General features: G+C 34.1%; 2 protein-coding genes across 2 annotated transcripts in view; one reads left to right on the forward strand and one right to left on the reverse strand.

Annotated features, from left to right (window-relative positions):
* Positions 1-2,714: 2,714 nt before the first annotated feature.
* On the forward strand, positions 2,715-14,044 carry gnat1 (guanine nucleotide binding protein (G protein), alpha transducing activity polypeptide 1). Its single transcript, NM_131868.2, is given in 9 exon segments — positions 2,715-2,899; positions 4,566-4,608; positions 4,729-4,870; positions 6,809-6,966; positions 7,950-8,078; positions 8,170-8,299; positions 10,190-10,343; positions 10,538-10,749; positions 13,315-14,044. Coding segments are annotated over 8 exon segments (1,053 nt in total). The 5' UTR covers positions 2,715-2,793; the 3' UTR covers positions 10,729-10,749; positions 13,315-14,044.
* A 2,476-nt stretch (positions 14,045-16,520) lies between these two features.
* The window catches only part of edem1 (ER degradation enhancer, mannosidase alpha-like 1), a 15,003-nt gene continuing 11,333 nt past the window's right edge, over positions 16,521-20,190 (reverse strand). Inside the window, 3 exon segments of the mRNA NM_201189.2 lie at positions 16,521-18,004; positions 19,779-19,940; positions 20,035-20,131. Coding sequence (NP_957483.2) covers positions 17,915-18,004; positions 19,779-19,940; positions 20,035-20,131 — 349 coding nt within the window. The 3' untranslated portion in view covers positions 16,521-17,914.

Raw genomic sequence — 20,190 nt, forward strand, 5'->3', positions numbered from 1 at the left:
CTACTTAGTAGGTGGTTTTGGACGCAGTCATTGAATTTTGGTCACCTGACGTTGCGACCTAAATCCAACCTAATATTAATATCTTATGACATTGTGTGCCTGCTGGGCAATAACTAAATTAAATTGCACTACAGAATTTTATGTTTACACACATCCATAAATTACATGTAAATTCATCAGGTTTTAAATGCATAATACTCACTAACGACTCTTGAGTACTTTTGAAAGGTCTACTTTTTACTCATACTTTGAGTAATATTTACAACAGATACTTTTACTCTACTTGCACTACATTTTTAGGCAAGTAATGGTACTTTTGAGTATGATTTTTCAGTACTCTTTCTACCACTGACGGTCACAACAATATATTTCTGTGTAAGGTGAGGTTTACTGATGAAGAACACTGGCGAAGGTGTTCCCATCTCCCTCAACTGTGATGGCTATGGATTAATGTATCAGTTTTCAGATTGAGGTCAATGGGCTCTGTCAGGTAAAAGACTAAAGCTCTTTAAATGCTGCTCTGCACACTGTGTACATTACATGGAAAATGTCAACTGATCCTGATGACTACAGTAACAAAATGAGATTAGCATTACTCATGGATACTTTAGGTACTTGAGGGAAAAAACTTTTGAAAAAACCCAAAAATAATAATCAATGAATAAAATGTAATAATTACCATGCAACAATAGCAAGAAAGGTTATCTTATTCAGCACTGATGATTTCCTAAAGACCGTTTAACTTGCCTGGAACTTTTTCCTTCCAAAAAAAAAGGGTTCTTGTTTAGATTACTAAGATATTCTTCCCACTGAAAAAGAAATACTTATTTTAAACCTATATAACACTTTAAAGTCTTTTGGGGACTAAATAGTTTGAATTGCAATGATTGTGGTTCAAAATTGAAATTCAGTTTTCTTATGTTTTATTTAGAATATTATATTATATTATATTATATTATATTATATTATATTATATTATTATTCATTTAATTTCTTTTCAGCTCAGTCCCTTTATTAATCTGGCGTCGCCACAGCGGAATGAACCACCAACTTATCCAGCATATGTTTTACGCAGCGGATGCCCTTCCAGCTGCAACTGGTCACTGGGAAACACTCATACATTCGTATTGACACACATACACTACAGACAGTTTTAGGTTAGCCAATTCACCTGTACCGCATGTCTTTGGAAACCGGAGCACCCAGAGGAAACCCACGCGAACACGGGGAGCACATACAAACTCCACATAGAAATGCCAACTGACCCAGCCTAGGCTCGAACCAGCAACCTTTTTGCTGTGAGGCGACAGCACTACATTCTGTGGCACTGCTTCACCTATATTATATTATATTATATTATATTATATTATATTATATTATATTTATTATATTATATTATATTTATTATATTATATTTTATTTATTATATTATATTATATTATATTATATTATATTATATTATATTATATTATGAGGATTAAAGGATTTAATTACAACCAAGATAACTGGATAAACATGCTTAATTGTCAGAAATATGCACATAATTTTATTTTTGTTATTTTTAGGTGTACATAAAAAGTCAAATTCAATTTTTATACATGATCTATTACATAAATGAAACATTTACATATTACATTATGAAAAATAAACAATGTATTACTTTATTCATTCTGTCATTCATTCATTTTTTTTTCGGCTGAGTCCTTTTATTAATTTGGGGCTGCCACACCTGAATGAACTGCCAACTTATCCAGCACATGTTTTATGCATCGGATGCCCTTCCAGCTGCAACCCATCACTGGGAAACATCTTTACACACTCATTCACAGACAAACACGAAGGACAATTTAGCTTACCCAATTTACATATACCACATGTCTTTGGACTGTGGGGGAAACCGGAGCACCTGGAGGAAACCCACATGAACACAGTGAGAACATCCAAACTCCACACAGAAATGCCAACTGACCCAGTTGAGGCTCTACCAGCGACCTTCCTGCTGTGAGGGGATTGTGCTACCTACTGCGCCACCGTGACCCCATATCTATATATTTCAATTTAATTTTTCATAGAATAACAGGTTTTTAATGTGATAGTTCACCCAAAAATGAATATTCTGGTCATTTTTAGCTCTCACCCTTTATTTGTTCAGAACCTATTTGAGTTTCTTTCCTCTGTTGAACTCAAAAGACAATATTTAAAAAAAAATGCTGGCACCCATTGACATCCATATTATTACCCTTACTATGGAAGCCAATAGGTGCCAGCAGCAGCATTCTCCAAAATATCTTCCTTTGAGTTCAACAGAAGAAATTGCCTCATATATGTTTAAAACCACATGTGGGCGTTTTTTCATTTCAGTCTTGTTAAGCTCAGAGTCAACAATGACTTTTAGCTTCTTTTTTGTAATATCCTACTAACACATTCATCAGATGATGCCAAGAAACTGTAATGTTTGTATGCCTGCGTTATCTTACTCACCCGGTCTCCATGGCCATTTTAATGTGCTTGTGAAGACGCTGGCCAGATTATACCATTTTGCCGAGCGCAGCACCTTCTCCTTAAATCTGAGGTCAGATGTCCTCTGCACGCTTTCAATGCCTCCTGTCCTTGTTCTCCATTGGCCCTGTCGGCCCAGGTGGTCAGATCCATCCCCAAAATCCCTCTAAGACTCCAAACAATTGATCAGTACTGGAGATCCAGTTGAGGTGTGAGCTGTGAGAGCACCTGGAGGCCTCTAGGCAAGCGAGTGGTCATCCAAAAGGACTTCTTTTTCCCTAATCAAAAGTCAGTATGGGGGCCGGGGCGAGCGCCGAGGAAAAACACTCCAGGGAGCTTGAGAAAAAGCTGAAAGAGGACGCAGACAAAGATGCCAGGACCGTCAAACTTCTGCTGCTAGGTATCAACACATTTCAAATCATTGCTCAAGTCCAATCATGAAGAATATAGTGCATTTGCTAGCTTTAGAAAATTAGACATTTGTTCCTGTTTGAAATATTTGTAATAAACAGGCAATGTTGTGGCTGTAAACATTAGGAAAGAAGGTTAGTTGTGTCCCAAATGATGCGATATGCATGCATATATCTGTCTAGTGTATACAGTTCATACGGTTATTTTGTCAGTGGTGTCCCGTTCCCTTCACTACATGCTGTAATTAAAACTGCGACAGTTAAGGGCGTGAAGTGTTCAACATTATTTTTAAGGTCACTTAATTAAACACTGAAAACATCATGGTGCTTAAGTATGAAAATGTAGATGCAGCCTTTGTTTTTGTTACATGAAAGTAACTTTAAATATTGCACGTCTTAAAAACAAGATGAAAACGGATTGAATACTGACATTCAAATCAAAGTTTAAAAAAATGACTTGATATTGTGCTATATCTAATGCCTCTGAATTGTTTTTATAAATACTTAAAAACATTGCAATTAAGGGAGTTCAAATATGCTTGTAGATTCAACAATAGTCGTATCATAACTGGTCATCTCTTTGTCAGCGAGATGATGTAGGTCAGGGTTATGGGACATCTAACTTAAAGGGGCTTAAGGCAGGAATAATAAGCCTCAAGCCTCTTATTGTAATCCTTCAAAAGATAAACAAAGGCAGAGGAGAGAGATGGATGTGTTCAGCCATTAATTCACTTATGCTTGTCAAAATAAATAATATATTACTGTTTAAAAGTTCTTTAGACATTTAGGTTTGACAAATCTATTTTCCTTGGAGGTTTTACTCTCAAAACATTTGTGAAAAGTAGATTTGGAGACCTAGGGGTCATAATTATTTAACAGACTGGACATACTGTGTCAGGGTGAATGTAATGTAATTTGATGTAGTCTGATTAAAACAGTCTCATCACACGTTTGGCAGAATGCAAGTAAAATAGACAGATTTTTTTTTCCAAATCAGTCGGCTCATAATCGAGCAGTCAATTTCAGAAATGTTATTTATACTCTTCATAAAATCCTTTCAAAACATCGATACAGATTGCCTTATAACCTTGGGCTCATAGGCTTTATATAGCCTCCTATAATAAATTGTTTTAGTTATATTATTTTTAATTTTTTTTTAATTCTGTTGATTTTTCCCCCCATTATTTTTTGTTTTTTAATTAATAAAAATGAACTCAATAGTAATTTTTTCAAGTTTTCTCCAGACTTAAAAAAGCTGAAGACGCTGAAGAGTTTCTGTGTGTACGAGATAAAGTTCATGTGTTCATGACAGATTAATAAAATAATCAGGTCACACTTTGCAATAAGGTTTCATTAGTTGATATTAGATACTAATATGAAATGATAACGAGCAATGCTTTACAGCATTTATTAATCATAGTTTAACATTCACAAATACATTACTGAAATCCTTAATTGAGCTTGATAACAGTAGTTAATGCACTTTTAGATAACTAACAATGAGCAACTTTATTTTCATTAACGAATGTTAACAGCGATGAATACACTAACAAATGTACTGTTCATTGCACATATTAGTAAATAAATCAACTAACATTAACTAATGCGCTTTTATTGTTAAGTCTTACCAAAAATCCAACACTGTCTTGCTTTCAGGTGCTGGTGAGTCGGGGAAAAGCACAATTGTCAAACAGATGAAGTAAGTGCTGAGGACACAAGCGTATGCTAACACAACAAACTGCACTGCATTACATTCAGAGCTCTTTTACCTCAAAACCAAGAAACGATTGGTCATTAAACGTATCTTTCTCCATCCCAGAATTATTCACAAAGATGGTTACTCCCTTGAAGAGTGCTTGGAGTTCATTGTCATCATCTACAGCAACACCATGCAGTCCATTCTGGCCGTTGTGAGGGCCATGACCACACTCAACATTGGCTATGGAGACGCTGCCGCACAGGTGAACACAGACAGACACATCCACTGACTGAAAACAGCAGTGGTCAATAGACTACACACCACAATGATGACAGCAGAAATTAAGAATTATCATATGCCGAGGAAGGACATTCTAGGTGTAATTCTTAATATTTATACATAAAATATAAAAAAATAACTACGTGAATAAAAACAATATGTTCAATTCAAAACGGCGAAACGAGTCAAAAGGTTCCATTATAGGATGTTACAAACGACATTTCCGTCATTAAACACGACATATAGAGACATTTAGAGCTAGAGTTTGACTTTTTATGAACTTTTTAATGTTTTCACTTAATTCAGGACAGGTGCTTCAATTTTACCTTGCTCTTTTTTGCCTCACTGGAAATTCGCGCTCAGCTTCTGTGAACCTTAAACACCGCCCACGATTATTTGATTGATCATCTGTCATTCTGACATTGATTAGCGATGTTAACCCCGCCCACTTTAATTAAACAGGTTATTTGTCATTTTGACAAAATGTATAGTGACAAGTTCTTTTTGTTTGTTTGTTTGTTTGCTCGTTGTTTAAACCCCATGCTTTACACAAACATAACAACAACAAAAAAATCACTCACAGTAAATTTAACAATTTTAATAGAAAAAAAATAATTCAGGTCTACACACTGAATTAAAGTAGAAAGAATGAAATAGACATCGCTTTCCTTGTAAAACACGACAGTATTCTGTTTTAATTAACTTCAAAAACTACTGTAGACTACATTATATGTACGATATTCTACAGATATTCATCAGAATCCCTCCACACAGAAATGCCAAATGACCCAGCCGGGACTCGAACCAGCGACCTTCTTGCTGTGAGGCAACAGTGCTAACCACTGAGCCTCTGTGTCAACCTAAAAGCAATTTGATCATATATACTTTCACATTATATTACAAAATAAAATTGTACCAAAAACCGTTTAGAACTTTTCTTGATAGAAGAAGTCATAAATGATGCACAGCTAAGAGATTATTAAAAGAAAGACATAATGGAGGATTATACTGGATTTTCAATCACATCATCACTTTCAAGAAGCTTACAGCTTTATTTTTTCCATTCTGAACTTCAGAATCTCCAGTTAAAATTAGTTTGTTTTTTTGTTAGTTTTTTTTTCTGAGTATTTTGTTTACTGGTTATGATTTGCAAAAGACAGCCAAAATTATTCAGAGTATTTATTTTAAAAAAAGTAAAATACTTAAAACAAAATGAGTTGATGGCATGCATATTTAAGGATCACAATGCAGCCCTAAAACACTCATACATTGTCATTTTTAGTTATTGTCATTATCCTTCAATCCAATGAGTCTTACTTATTTCACAAGATTTGTTTTTTTAAATGTAATTATTGTATACAATTACAATTTCGTATGAATATTTTATGATTTAATATTGATTGATTTATTATATATTTACATTTTTGAGTGATATAATAGTACCTACAGGTCAGAAAAAGTAGGCTATGTCATCCAATTTTCACATAAAAATTATAATATGACCCACTGAATGATGCAGATAAAATTTATTTCACCCAAACATTTAATTTTATTTAAACACATAACGTTGTTAATAATTTCATTTCTTTTACATTTTGTGTTTGCTTATGTTTTGTTCCGAAAATTAATGTTCCTCCCCTTCCCTTTAACTGACCACATTTGGGATCATAACAGTTGTTTTAATTCCTTCAACCGATTGTTTTATGGATCTTATTTAATCTTCCTATGTTTGAAATGTTCTATATTAATAAACACCCCTTGCCTTTCCTTGCCTATCTTTACAAAAGTTGTTTGAGAAAGTAGACAGGCATAAAATTGGACATCTTGTCTTTGATGAGCAGCTCATGTTTAAACCAACTACAGAAACCCCTACAAGAAAACAGATCTGTCAGTTATACATCAATTTACCTGTTTGTTGCAGGATGATGCAAGGAAGCTGATGCATTTAGCAGATACTATTGAAGAGGGCACCATGCCAAAAGAGCTGTCGGACATTATCCTGAGGTTGTGGAAGGATTCAGGCATCCAGGCGTGCTTCGACAGAGCCTCAGAATACCAGCTCAACGACTCTGCTGGATAGTATGTCCTCCTAAATAGCCTTTAAAAGGAAACCTATTATGCAGAAATCACTTTTACAAAGGGGTCTTAATGCAGTTGTGTAGCAACAGTCTGAATATAAACAGCTTCTTATGGTAAAACATTTTAATTAATATTTTGTTTTTACAATTACACCTTAAAAACAGTCCGCAGAAACACTTTGATTAACATTCTCCATTTGCACGTCATCAAAGAGGGAAAGCTCTGTCCATTAGTGACGATCTCTCCCTCATTAGTATAGGACATTAGTCTTGTTTTTGAATCTGCCACTATGCTAACACGTAGGCATTTGTAGCTCCGCCCTCTTTTGAAAAAAGTACAATCTCATTTAAATTCAAAGCAACAGTCGCCAAAATGGCACAACTAGGATCAAAGCCTTAAGGGTGCAGTTTCAAAGAGTTATAAAACATTATATGTGGGGTATTTTCAGTTGAAACTTCACATACACACACCACATATATTACTCATATTTGTCTTGACATATTTGACAAAAATCTTGTAAAAAGAGGGCATAATAGGCCTGCTTTAAAGCATTAGAAATCATTTGGCAAGACTCCTCTAAAAGGCCTACAAGTTCATTTTTGGATTCCATATAAAATTTCACATTTGCAACAGATATTTTGGAATATTGCAAAAATGACAAATTGTGTGTTTATTTAATTAATTGGAATTACAAATATGTTCAAATAAATATACATTATCATGAATAAACTATAGCTAATATATCTGAACACTTATATTTACAATTTCAATGGCTGAAAAAAAGTGAAACCTTTTAGTTTTTTTCTACATTTCAAAATATGTTGCATATATGACAATATATAAACGTGAAATCCAGATATGAAGTTTTATTTAATTTGCGTACATTGTCATTTATCAAATTTCTTTATCTGTATATTAAGTATAAAGTTTATTTGACATATATATAGGAAATTCTGTACTGATTCCACTGATCTTTCTCCAAGTTATCTAAATGACCTGGAGAGGTTGATCCAGCCCGGCTATGTCCCTACTGAACAGGACGTCCTGCGTTCAAGAGTGAAGACCACAGGTATCATCGAGACCCAGTTCTCTTTCAAAGACCTCAACTTCAGGTACACCACAGCAAACCGAAAAATAATTAAAGCAAGAAAAGGTGTACAAGAGTAGAGCAGGGCTTTATTAAGTGACCTTGTTGGCCTGCAGGATGTTTGATGTGGGTGGTCAGCGCTCAGAGAGGAAGAAGTGGATTCACTGCTTTGAAGGTGTGACCTGTATCATCTTCATCGCTGCTCTGAGTGCATACGACATGGTGCTGGTGGAGGATGATGAAGTGGTAGGTCACCATTAGTCCACGAATGACATCATCACACACAGATGTTTCACCAGAGTCATTTTTCAAGGAAAATCATTTCACTTGGCAGTCATATTTATATTTCCAAACTCATTCATTCAGTCATTCACTCAGTCATTCATTCGTTTTCTTTTGGGTTTAGTCCCTTTATTAATCTGGGCTCGCCACAGTGGAATGATCCACCAACTTATCCAGCATATTTTTTTATGCAGCATATGCCCTTCCAGCTGCAACCTATCTCTGGGAAACATCCATACACACTTATTCACGCTCATTTACCACGGACAATTTTGCCTACATAATTTACCTGTACCGCATGTCTTTGGACTGTGGGGGAAACCGGAGCACCCGGAGGAAACCCACGCGAACACAGGGAGAACATGCAAACTCCACACAGAAATGCCAGTTGACCCAGCTGAGCTCGAACCAGTGACCTTCTTGCTGTGAGGCGACAGCACTACCTACTGCGCCACTGCGTCACCCCATTTCCAAACTATTAGAGGCAAATATCCTATCTTGCATTTTACCATTACATTTGTGAAATTAGCAACAAATCCTGAAAAGGACTATACCACAACTATTTTTACTATAGCTATACTAAAATGATTTGTTTCCATTTATCATATTTTATTCAGTTATTTTTTATTCATTTGTTTGTCAAATAATAGTAATTATGATTATCAAATTATATATTAGTTATGGTGGTTTATTCCGCTGTGGCGACCTCTGAAATAGAGACTGAGGTGAAGGAAAATTAATTAATATATTATTATTATTATTATTATTTTTCTCCCCAAACATTTTCACTAACTCATTAGCACTCCCTTGTGGACCTGTGCCAGCTTGAACACCTCTGCCTTAGTATACACTTTTTAAAATGCTATTTGAGCATAAGATCTATGAAACAAGTCTGTTCATTACCAAAAAAAAAAAAAAAAGAAAAAAAAAAGATTTAATTTAAATTAAGATTTCAGGACTTTTATTTTGGTCTTGCATGGCTGAAATTTCTGCCTAAACTTATTGCAAATATAGCAGAAGATTGCAGACTTTCCTTGAAAGGGATTTTCCTGATGCTTATAAACAGGCCCATGGCCAGAGGAGCTTCAGGCGATCCACCCCTCCCTAACAAAGGTCCAGAATTTGTCCCATTCATGAGCTCATTCGTCCTATTTTGACTGCTTTGTTTGCAATCATAAATAGTAAAATAATCAACCGAAAAAAGCTTTAAGAGCAAGCGAAATCCTGGTGTGACTCCAGTTAATCAGTTTCAGCCAATGTAAAATTCATCTTTCGCAATTGTGTTGTTTTTAAAAAAGAAAACAGTTGACAAATCACTTTTATACTAAAACTTGAACCTTATTCTTGAAAGGAAACAATAAAAAATTCTAAAGCACCAAAAGCAGCCCATATTAAAATAAATTTGAAGAAATTCTGACTGAGGAAAAAGTTGAACGTCCTGACCAGTTTGTTATTTGCCTAATAAATTCCAATAGGCTAGAGATTTTAATAAAGAAAAAAAAAGGAAAAATCAAAAAGTGTGGTTATGAGGACCATCCAACAAGCTAATCCAGATAAAAATAGTGCTTAAAATGTCACTAAATGTTTACTTTTACTAATATTTTAGTATATTTAGATTTAGAATTTAAATCTCATAATTAAATAGAAAATTAGGCAAATAACTGCAAAAAGGTCTACTTTTTGAAAAAAAAAAAAAAAAAACGAAAAAAAAAAAAACACTTTCACCAGGCTGGCTACGGGCATGATAAAACAATTATTTGAATACCCTAGGTAGGCCTAATATACATGTAGAAAGCCTTTTGTACTACAGTGAAACTTTTCAGTAACAGAAACTTTTTTTTTCTGTCCCCAAAGAACCGAATGCATGAGAGTCTTCACCTGTTCAACAGTATCTGCAACCACCGTTACTTCGCCACCACATCTATTGTGCTTTTCCTGAACAAGAAGGATGTGTTCGTGGAGAAGATCAAGAAAGCACATCTGAGCATGTGCTTCCCTGAATATGACGGTGAGACCTCAAAATACATGTCTAAATGTATGACCAAAAGCTACGAAGTTCTCCTGAAAACACAGCGTTTAATTGTTATGCTCAGATTTCCTGTTGATGCACCCTTAAAAAATACCACATGTAATTACTAAGATACAAATCTAAAAAATGTCATCCTATATAATGCAAAAATAACTATGGCGTTCCTCTTATAGGTCCCAACACCTTCGAAGATGCTGGCAACTACATCAAGGTGCAGTTCTTAGATCTGAACCTGCGACGAGACATCAAAGAAATCTACTCCCACATGACCTGCGCCACAGACACAGAGAACGTCAAGTTTGTGTTCGATGCCGTAACAGACATCATCATCAAGGAGAATCTCAAAGACTGTGGTCTCTTCTAAACAACACACTTTTCACAAGAGGTAAACTAATGAGAAGCAGCACTTTAATACATGTTTATTAGTGGGGAAAATATGCTGTTTTTATAAAATAATGAGGCAAGAAACAGGTTGATATAGTGAAATAAAAACGTAGTCTATTTCTCACCATACATTTACAGAGTGGATTTTAAGAATCTCGTCATTCAGAATCACATTTATTTGTAGAATAAAATGCTGTATATAATCAGTCATAGGCTTGTATATAATTGAAGTTACAATTATTAGTCCTCCTGTGAAATTTTTATTCTTTTGCATATATTTCTCAAGTTATGTTTAACAGAAATCTTTCACAGTAATTCCTATTATACGTTTTCTTCAGAAGAAAGTCTTATTATTTTAGTTTAGCTTGAATGAAAGCCATTCCTACTGATTATTTTTGTATTATTTTGTATTATTTATGACTATTATAAGCCCCCTTAAGAAATGATTATTATTATTACTTATAAGCTACTGAACAAACCACGGTTGTCCAATGACTTGCCTAAATAACTTGATTTGATCAGTTAATCAAATTATCCTAGTTAAGCCTTTAAGTTGCACTTTAAGATAATTACTAGTAAAATATTATGTACTGTCATTATGGCAAGACAAAGGCTAGTCATTGAATCTATTTAGTTAAATAACATGTTGAATGAATCTTCTCTTTAATAAACTCTATTCTCTCTACTAATGTGAACCTGAAGTTTGGTGGTCGTTCTGCTAAAGTGGAGAAATGTGGTTCAGCAGAGACACAAATTAGTAGCATAACACTATACAGGCCCGTAGCCAATGGGGGTTGGGGTGATTCGGAAGATCCACCCCTCACTTACAAAAGTCCACCATACATGAGCTCATTTGTGCTATTTTGACTGCTATGCCACAATAAATTTTGAAAATAATCCATTGAAGGCTTTAAAACAAAGCGGAATCCTGTGTTGGATGTCACTTCAATAAGACTGAGGACAGTTGAATGTGCTATCCAGTTTGCTATTTAAATTATTTATATTTAATTGACAATAGGCAAGTTTTTTCATTTAAAACTTGAACAACTTTCTAGGCTTTTTTTCTATTAATATATATGATGTAATTGATTTTTGTATGATGTAAATGATAATTGATGTAAATCTTTAGGAAATTTGGGCACATCAAAAAGTGTGGTAATGATGACCATTCAACAAGCTAATCCAGCAAAAAATAGTGCTTAAAATGTCACTATAATGCAGAATTTAAACCTTATGATTAAATATAAAATGAGGCAAATAACTGCAAAAAGGTCCACTTATTAAGGAAAAAAAAACACTCCTTTTACCAGGCTGGCTACGGGCCTGCTATAGTAACAATAGTGTGACAAAAAAAAGCACTAAAAAGCTTATTTAGGATGTTTTCTTCACATTTAAATGCACACAAAAAAGCCCAAAACCTCAAAACAGCAAAGTTCCTTGATTATTATGCCAGAATAAGAGTATAGTTCCTAGACAAATCCAGTGAGAAACTTTTCATTTTCAATGTGCCTTAGTACACAATGTGACTACAAATGAGTCAAGCTTTAGCTAGAAATTATATATATATATATATATATATATATATACACACACACACACACACACACACACACACACACACACACACACACACACACACACACACACACACACACACACACACACACACACACACACACACACACACACACACACACACACACACACACACACACACACACACACACACACACACACACACACACACACACACACACACACACACACACACACACACACACACACACACACACACACACAGTTGAAGTCAGAATCATTAGCCCCCCTTTGATTTTTTTTTTCTTTTTTAAATATTTCCCAAATGATGTTTAACAGAGCAAGGACATTTTCAGAGTATGTTTGATAATATGTTTTCTTCTGGAGAAAGTCATATTTGTTTTATTTCAGCTAGAATAAAAGCAGTTTTTAATTTTTTAAAACCCATTTTAAGGTCAAAATTATTAACCCCTTTCAGCTAATTTTTTTTCGATAGTTTAGAACAAACCATTGTTATACAATGACTTGCCTAATTACCCTAACCTGCCTAGTAACCCTTATTAACCTAGTTAAGCATTTAATTGTCACTTTAAGCTGAATACTAGTGTCTTGAAAAATATCTAGCCAAATAGTATTTACTGTCATCATGGCAAAGATAAAACAAATCAGTTATTATAAATGAGTTATTAAAAGTATTATGTTTAGAAATGTGTTGGAAAAAAAATAAACTTGGGGGCTAAGAATTCTGACTTCACCTATATATGTTATAGAATAACAATACATATATTAAAATTTGAATGAGATGTTAATGATATAATCTGATTCAATGATCTATGCTAAGCTAAGCTAATATGTCCGCCGCCAGACATACAGTAGAAATCGGCTGAATGGATTCAAAATATGGCAAAAAATCAACTCCTTAATTCTAGGGTATTTAGAAAATGAATCTATTATCAAAAAAGTGGAGTTTTCATTTAAAAACCAGTTCAATATCTAAATGAGCATTAACAAAGACTGTCTTTTTTTGCAGATTGGCTGAATCAACAAAACCCAATGCTTTGCTCCTTGTAGCTCGTTTCCTCCCTGGGTAACATACAGTTTCATGAGGGAATTGATTACACGTGGAAGAAGAAATTCTATTACTGCTGTTGGGATCTACATTTGACTGCATGTAATTTAATACCAGAGCCATCACAAATTATACACAAGAACACATGCAGCATCACCCTGTTTGAAAGAACTGGCTCTGAAGCGAGAAGTTTATAAGCTGTGTTTTGGATCTGTTAGTATTTCGCAGTGATCTGTCCTGTAGATTTGCAACTACACTACATGCAGCTGCAAACCAAATAACTAACCAAATGAATCACCTGCATATGCACTTCAGCAGAAGTACTTTAAGAAGATTATATCAGTTATACATTATAGCAGTGACTAACTGTGCAAAGTTCATGTTTTTAAGCCGATTAAGAAAAGACTTTACTGGCATACAATTCTGTTATTTTACAGAGGAGTTATGTCATGTAATGTCCTGTGATTGTCTATGTGAGGTGGATGACTGATGAGAAGATAGCATGTAATAATATTTGCTTAGGTCAGGAGCACAGTTAGCAAGCTGAAAGACAATGAACACAATGTTTGAGTGCATTGATTAAACTACAACATCAAACACTGATTAAAAATGCCTAATTGACTGCAAAACCGTGAACAATCATGTACATGTAAATTAAAACAATAAAGCTTATGTAGAAAAGACTGAACCTGATGTTTTTGTTTAAGTGTCCTTTTTTATTTAAACATGCATTTCTTGATATCAAATAATATTAAAAACCATATGTATAACTGAAACGTATGATCCATGAAATTGATAAAAATCAAACAGTTTCAAAAACCCTTTTGTATGAGGAACTACTTTCTTCTGCTGTTCATTCACATCTGCAGCTGACGTCAGAACAGCAGAAACCGTTGCTACTTCACAAAGTCACTTTTGAGGTAGTATTAGAATGATTCTCTTGTCTAAAATGATGACAAAACAGTTTAAGACTATAAGGTTAATTGGCATGAAATGCCATCAGTCTACAGAGATATCTCCCAGTATCTCTCTGTTGCAATCAGGAGATCACAATAATTAAGCCCAAAAAAGCAAAAGCAAAGCAAACACTACTAGATTAGTATGGTATTAAGGAAGCACTACAAAATACAAATGAATGAGATCAACTTAGAAAGTCACTTACCTAACCTGTAATGATTTGTTCAGCTGTGGTTTGAAACGTACACTGAACAAATGCTTTTTTTCTCCCCTAAGGACTTATTGTGCGGTCTCTCTCACCATCTTGAGGCAGAACGTCAACCGTCGTTGCTCTGCTCAGTATGGCAGGCTTGCCGTCACTGCACTGAATCTCTGAAATTATGAATATTTAAAATAGGCCTTATAAATAAACTGCATAGTTGCAATCTAAACAACTATATTCTCTTCTAAAAAGCCTCAAAAGTACATTATGTTGTCTAACAGCTGCAATATTTGTCAAATTGTACTTCTCTGCTTGCCACTCCTGTAATCAGAGTAATACACAAGGGTGAAGAGGCTGTACAAGAGCTGATATTACTTTAATATCTAACAGCTATCAGCCAATCAGATTCGAGAACAAGACAGAACTGTTGTATATACAAGTGAAGTCCGAATTATTAGCCCAGTTTCTGTTTAACAGAGAGAAGTTCAACAACTTATTTTTTTACAGATTTTTTTTTTCAACACATTTCTAAACATAATAGTTTTATAACTCATCTTTAATATCTGATTTATTTTATCTTTGCCAATGTCATGATGACAGTAAATAATATTTAATTAGATATTTTTCAAGACACTTCTATACAGCTTAAAGTGACATTTAAAGGCTTAACTAGGTAAATTAGGTAGGCAGATAAGGGTAATTAGGCAAATCATTGTATAACAATGGTTAGCTCTGTAGACCAGGGGTTTTTAAACTGTGGGTCACGACCCACTAGTGAATCGCACAGTGAACGAAGGTGGGTCGCACAACGTCACATAGCTGCAGGCTGCAGCTATATTTACATTGCCGTGAATCAAAACCAGTACGATAATGAGCAAACGACTCTTTAGAGACGATTCTGTTTTTTAAATGAATCATTTAGGTTAAAACACATGAGCTGAAACAGCGGAATCAGCACTCATTGAATGACTGAGTCAGATTAATTTGTTTTAAACTGTCACGTGTCTACTTCAGTAGCGTGCAGTACTCATGGCAGCAGGCGCGAAGTGTTTGGTAAAATAGAAAAGATTTTAAAACCAAAGGCGTTGCAGACTTCTGATACATCTTTAGATTAAACCAAATCTAAAAAGTAGCCACACAGAAAATATGATCAGTCTTACCTTGATCTCAGTTTTATTGCCGGCTGAGGTCCAGAGGGTGAGGAAGTCCTACATTGTCTTTTATGCTTAGAAAAGCTTGCAAGTGCTAGCATGAAACCCTTAAAGGTTAAACGACACCTGACAACAAAACATTCTAAATATGTCAACAAAGGTTGATCATATTCTCTTCTGAAAAAAGAAGAATATCTTTGCCAACAAAAAATGAACAGTTACAACCAGCATCCCACAAAAAGCACTTTGAGCCTCATTTTGTGCATATCAAATTGCAAAATCCAAAAAGCCACACACCATATATGTTTGACTGCTTTGAATGGATACATTCTTATCATTTTACCCATTTTTCCATATTAAAATATTATGGGGGGTCTTTTGATTGAATTACTTGCCTAGGCGGGTCCCGGAATAAAAAAACTTTGGGAACCCCTGCTGTAGACTCAGAAAAAAATACAGCTTAAAGGGGCTAATAATTTTGACCTTAAAATTAAAAAAAAAATTAAGCCGAAATAAAACAAATAAGACTTTCTCCAGAAGAAAAAATATTAGCAGACATGCTCAAAAAAAATTCCTAAATCTGTTAAACATCATTTGGGAAATATTTAAAAACAGAAAAATATTTCAAAGGGGGCAATTCACACAAATATAATATTATGTGTAATTATTATATTATTAGGTGCAATTATTTATTTTGATATCCCTACACTGAATGCTTTCAACTCTTTCACAGCAGACAACAGACAAAAAACTGATCAAAACAAAAACCCAAAAACATCTAAATGATGTTTTTCGGTGTCAAAACTTTAATTATTCCTTACATATCCAACTCAATCATGTTCCAGCCTGGCAAACAGTTTTTTTTAAGTAACGTTTTTATTATTTTTTTTCTTTCATTTGATAAAATGCAGTGTAGACATCAACCTCCGTCTCCATTTGGACTAAAGGTTAAATAACAATAAAATCAAGCAGATCAACATGAAACAATTTGAATTAGAATACCTGCATCTAATAAAAAACAATCTGAATAAATACAACCCCCTAAGTAATTACTGACAGTATCCTCCCTATGTGCCCGAAATAAATCATGATCTATAACACCAACAAAATGAATTCTTCTCTTACCAGCATATTGATCATCCCTTATTGTCAACTTTTGTTCAGAAAACATTTGCACTAACAACACATATGCATAAAAACAAAAGAGTTAAGAAACGTACACATTACATGCACATCACCTCAGAGTGACAGCATTATGGCATACTATTAATCCTGAGCGCTGAAGGAAAATGAAAATATGAATAAGGCACTTTTTTTGTTAAATGTAATATTTGGTCCAACAAACTTCATATTGTTTAAGGATTTATTGTTAGTATAAATGTCCAGAACTAACAGAGAGAGAGAGAAGAAAATTGCAACACTTGTTTGAGCTGCTGTGGAAAACGCACTTAATTAAATACGGTTTTCAATGTTAATTTGGATCAAAACATACCAAACATGTATGCTACATAACCAAACCTTTCCATTTATCTCAATGCACTGATAGCAAAAAAAATGAAATCAGTGCAATCGGAAATGTTGAATCATGCAAAAATATAAGTGTTGTACATCTTTCAAACCAAGGCACAAAATATGAAAAGATAAAGAACGTGTGGATTTGATGATTTTTGAGATTTGCAGAAAATGTAGCCCCTCTGTTGTGCGTGTTTCTGAAAGGCGTATAATGATTCAGCTGTCATCATGAGCTTATTTAAGAGCTTGTTCCTTGAGAAGAACATCTGAAACATGCAAACATACTATTCGTTCACCCAACAGAGCCCTTTTGTAATACTAGATCAAGTTTCATTAAACATGGCACTGAAGAAACCGTGTAACACTGGGTGTGTAAACACACTCGATTGCACAATATAGAAATCAGCCCAAGAATAAAAAAAATAATAATAATAACTGTTGTTACAATTCTGAACAGCCGAACTGCCCTGAACAAGTTTGCTTTATGCTGTGGATGTTTGCTGGCTGGATCCGAAAATGTAACCAAATCCAAATACCTGATCTAACTTAAGAGTGACACTTTCATGCCACAAAAAAAGACACACTGGAACAAAAAAAAGAACAATTGGTGCTAGTTGATTTGTTGATAAAAAAAAAATCTCAATGTGCAAAATGAGACTGAAAAGTTCTGTTTGGAGAGTTGTTAAGTACCTCCAGGGGGTTTGTGTGTATGTCAGACCTACAGGAGGCAGGACTGACGTCAGGACAGCCCCACCATGTGGTCTATTTGCCTCATGTACATGCTCTTTAGTGGAAGACCATAACGTCTCTCTTCAGGAATCCGGTCACACTATTGCACAAATAAACATTTGTCAAAAACAGGTCATATTTACATCGCCAATAAATACTTCTTTTTTTTTTTTTTTTTTTGGAAGAAAATTATAAATATTCAAAAAGATAGTAGAATATAGTCTTTCAAGAGTTCACACAGATATTGCTTGAAGCTATTAGCAGGTTTGGCATGCTGCTCCAGGAGAGAACCCCGAACTCGGAGATAATTGAGCCCAGGGCTCCCGCCTGGTCAATAAGCATATAAGGGGATCCGAGATCAGGTAGGTCTCGAGAGCTTCCCCTGGTAAAAGATGAAAGAGGAGGAGATGCGGTGGAAAAGGGGATTCTTTCAAACCGAAGATACGGCTATAGATCAAAATAGGTCAATTTATTGTAGGCTTGAATCAATCTGATTGGATTATTGCCGATAACAAATGAAAGACCAGCTGCGATCAATCATATCATGTGCTCCTTTCAAAATTAGATAGTGAAACTTCACTTACTTGTTATTATTGTAAACTAGGGTTATTTCAGGAAATATTGCTTTCTCTTATTGCATATTGCTTATTTCTCTTATTCTTATTGCAACTCTTCTCATGGTAAAACACTGGTATTGTGTCATCTAAAAATGTATACAAACAAGTCTCAGAACATGACACCTCTTTTGTTATATGGAACACTAGCCTTTTTAGACTCTAAATAATTATGATTTAATTAATTATTATCTAAATAAATAATAATTGTTTTATTTTAGCTTTGAAGAAACATCAGTAGTTTACAGAACAAAACAGAAATACTCTTTCAGTGGTACTGACAAAAAAAAAAAAAAAAAATCCCAGAATTTGATGTTTTTTGCTTGATAGGACTGAAAGGATTTATTTAAAGTGCAGAGGGGAAAAAACCCTCAGAAGTTCAATTCAGTGATCCAGATTGATTTCATCCTTGCTGTAAATTCAGTACCCATATAAATATTTATTATACTTTTTTTTAATGATCAATTTTGCAATTTTGGATTTCATTTTTGAGCAATGAATATATATATATAATGAATGAATATATATATATATATATATATATATATATATATATATATATATATATATATATATATATATATATATATATATATATATGTATATATATATATATATATATATATATATATATATATATATATATATATATATATATATATATGCATAAATTTTACCTTGACCTTGAAAAGGATAAACCCCTTTACAACAAAATAAATTAAGTAAAAGATAAGACTTTCATTCAATAAATTACTCAAAAGATTTAATTAGAGTCACTGAAATCACCAGTGCTCAATGTATATGAAATACATTTTGAAAATGAATATTTTTATACATTTCTCAGTGAAAATAGGTAATATATTCTGGAGCATGTGAACAAAACATATTTAATTAACAGATATATTTATTAAAATTATTTTAGTCATTGAACATCTTTAGAAATCGAAAGATAATACATTTAAATTCATGCTAAATATTGAGTATAAACTTTTTAAACCCAATAAATTGTATAAATTTTTTCATATTTTACCCCAACATATATGTGGGTGTACTAATTTTGGACCATTGTCTTACGTTTTTCTGTTAGATTAGCTCCAAATTTGGCTTCAGTACGGACTAATCTAATGTATACGCATTATTGTAAAGCTTCCTATAGAAACTATTCATTTAATTGAGATTTGCGAGGGGTGCACTCATATGTTGAGCACTGTAAATTCAAAACTATCAGTACTGTGAGGTTGTATTAAAGCAGTTTCTTACATTGCTTATGTTGGCTCTTGGGTCTTTCCTGGCCTCTTCATTTGGGAACTGCTCTTCCCAACTTCTCTCCCTGAAACGCTGATCTATTGGAACTACATGGCCTTCTGTAGTGAAGATGTACTTATTCTCAGACTTGTGCAGTGGGTTGTCTTCATCAAAGAGCTGAAAATATTGTAAAGCATTCAGTGATGGTGTGGTTTGCACAGAAGCAAATTATTAGATGCAATGAATAAAAACGTGGAGAACACCAACTAACCAAGTAAAGGTATTTGCAGGTTTCACTGAGGAAGAAACTCTCCATGCGATCTTCTTTGGATTTATCCACTACATGATGAAGAGTAGCGTAACCACACCTAAACATACAAACAAAAAATTCATCCCAAGAACACCTCAGCATCCCAATTTAGGTGAT

The sequence above is a fragment of the Danio rerio genome, chromosome 6 (genome assembly GCF_049306965.1).
Source record: "Danio rerio strain Tuebingen ecotype United States chromosome 6, GRCz12tu, whole genome shotgun sequence".
In the NCBI taxonomy this organism is placed as follows: Eukaryota; Metazoa; Chordata; class Actinopteri; order Cypriniformes; family Danionidae; genus Danio; species Danio rerio.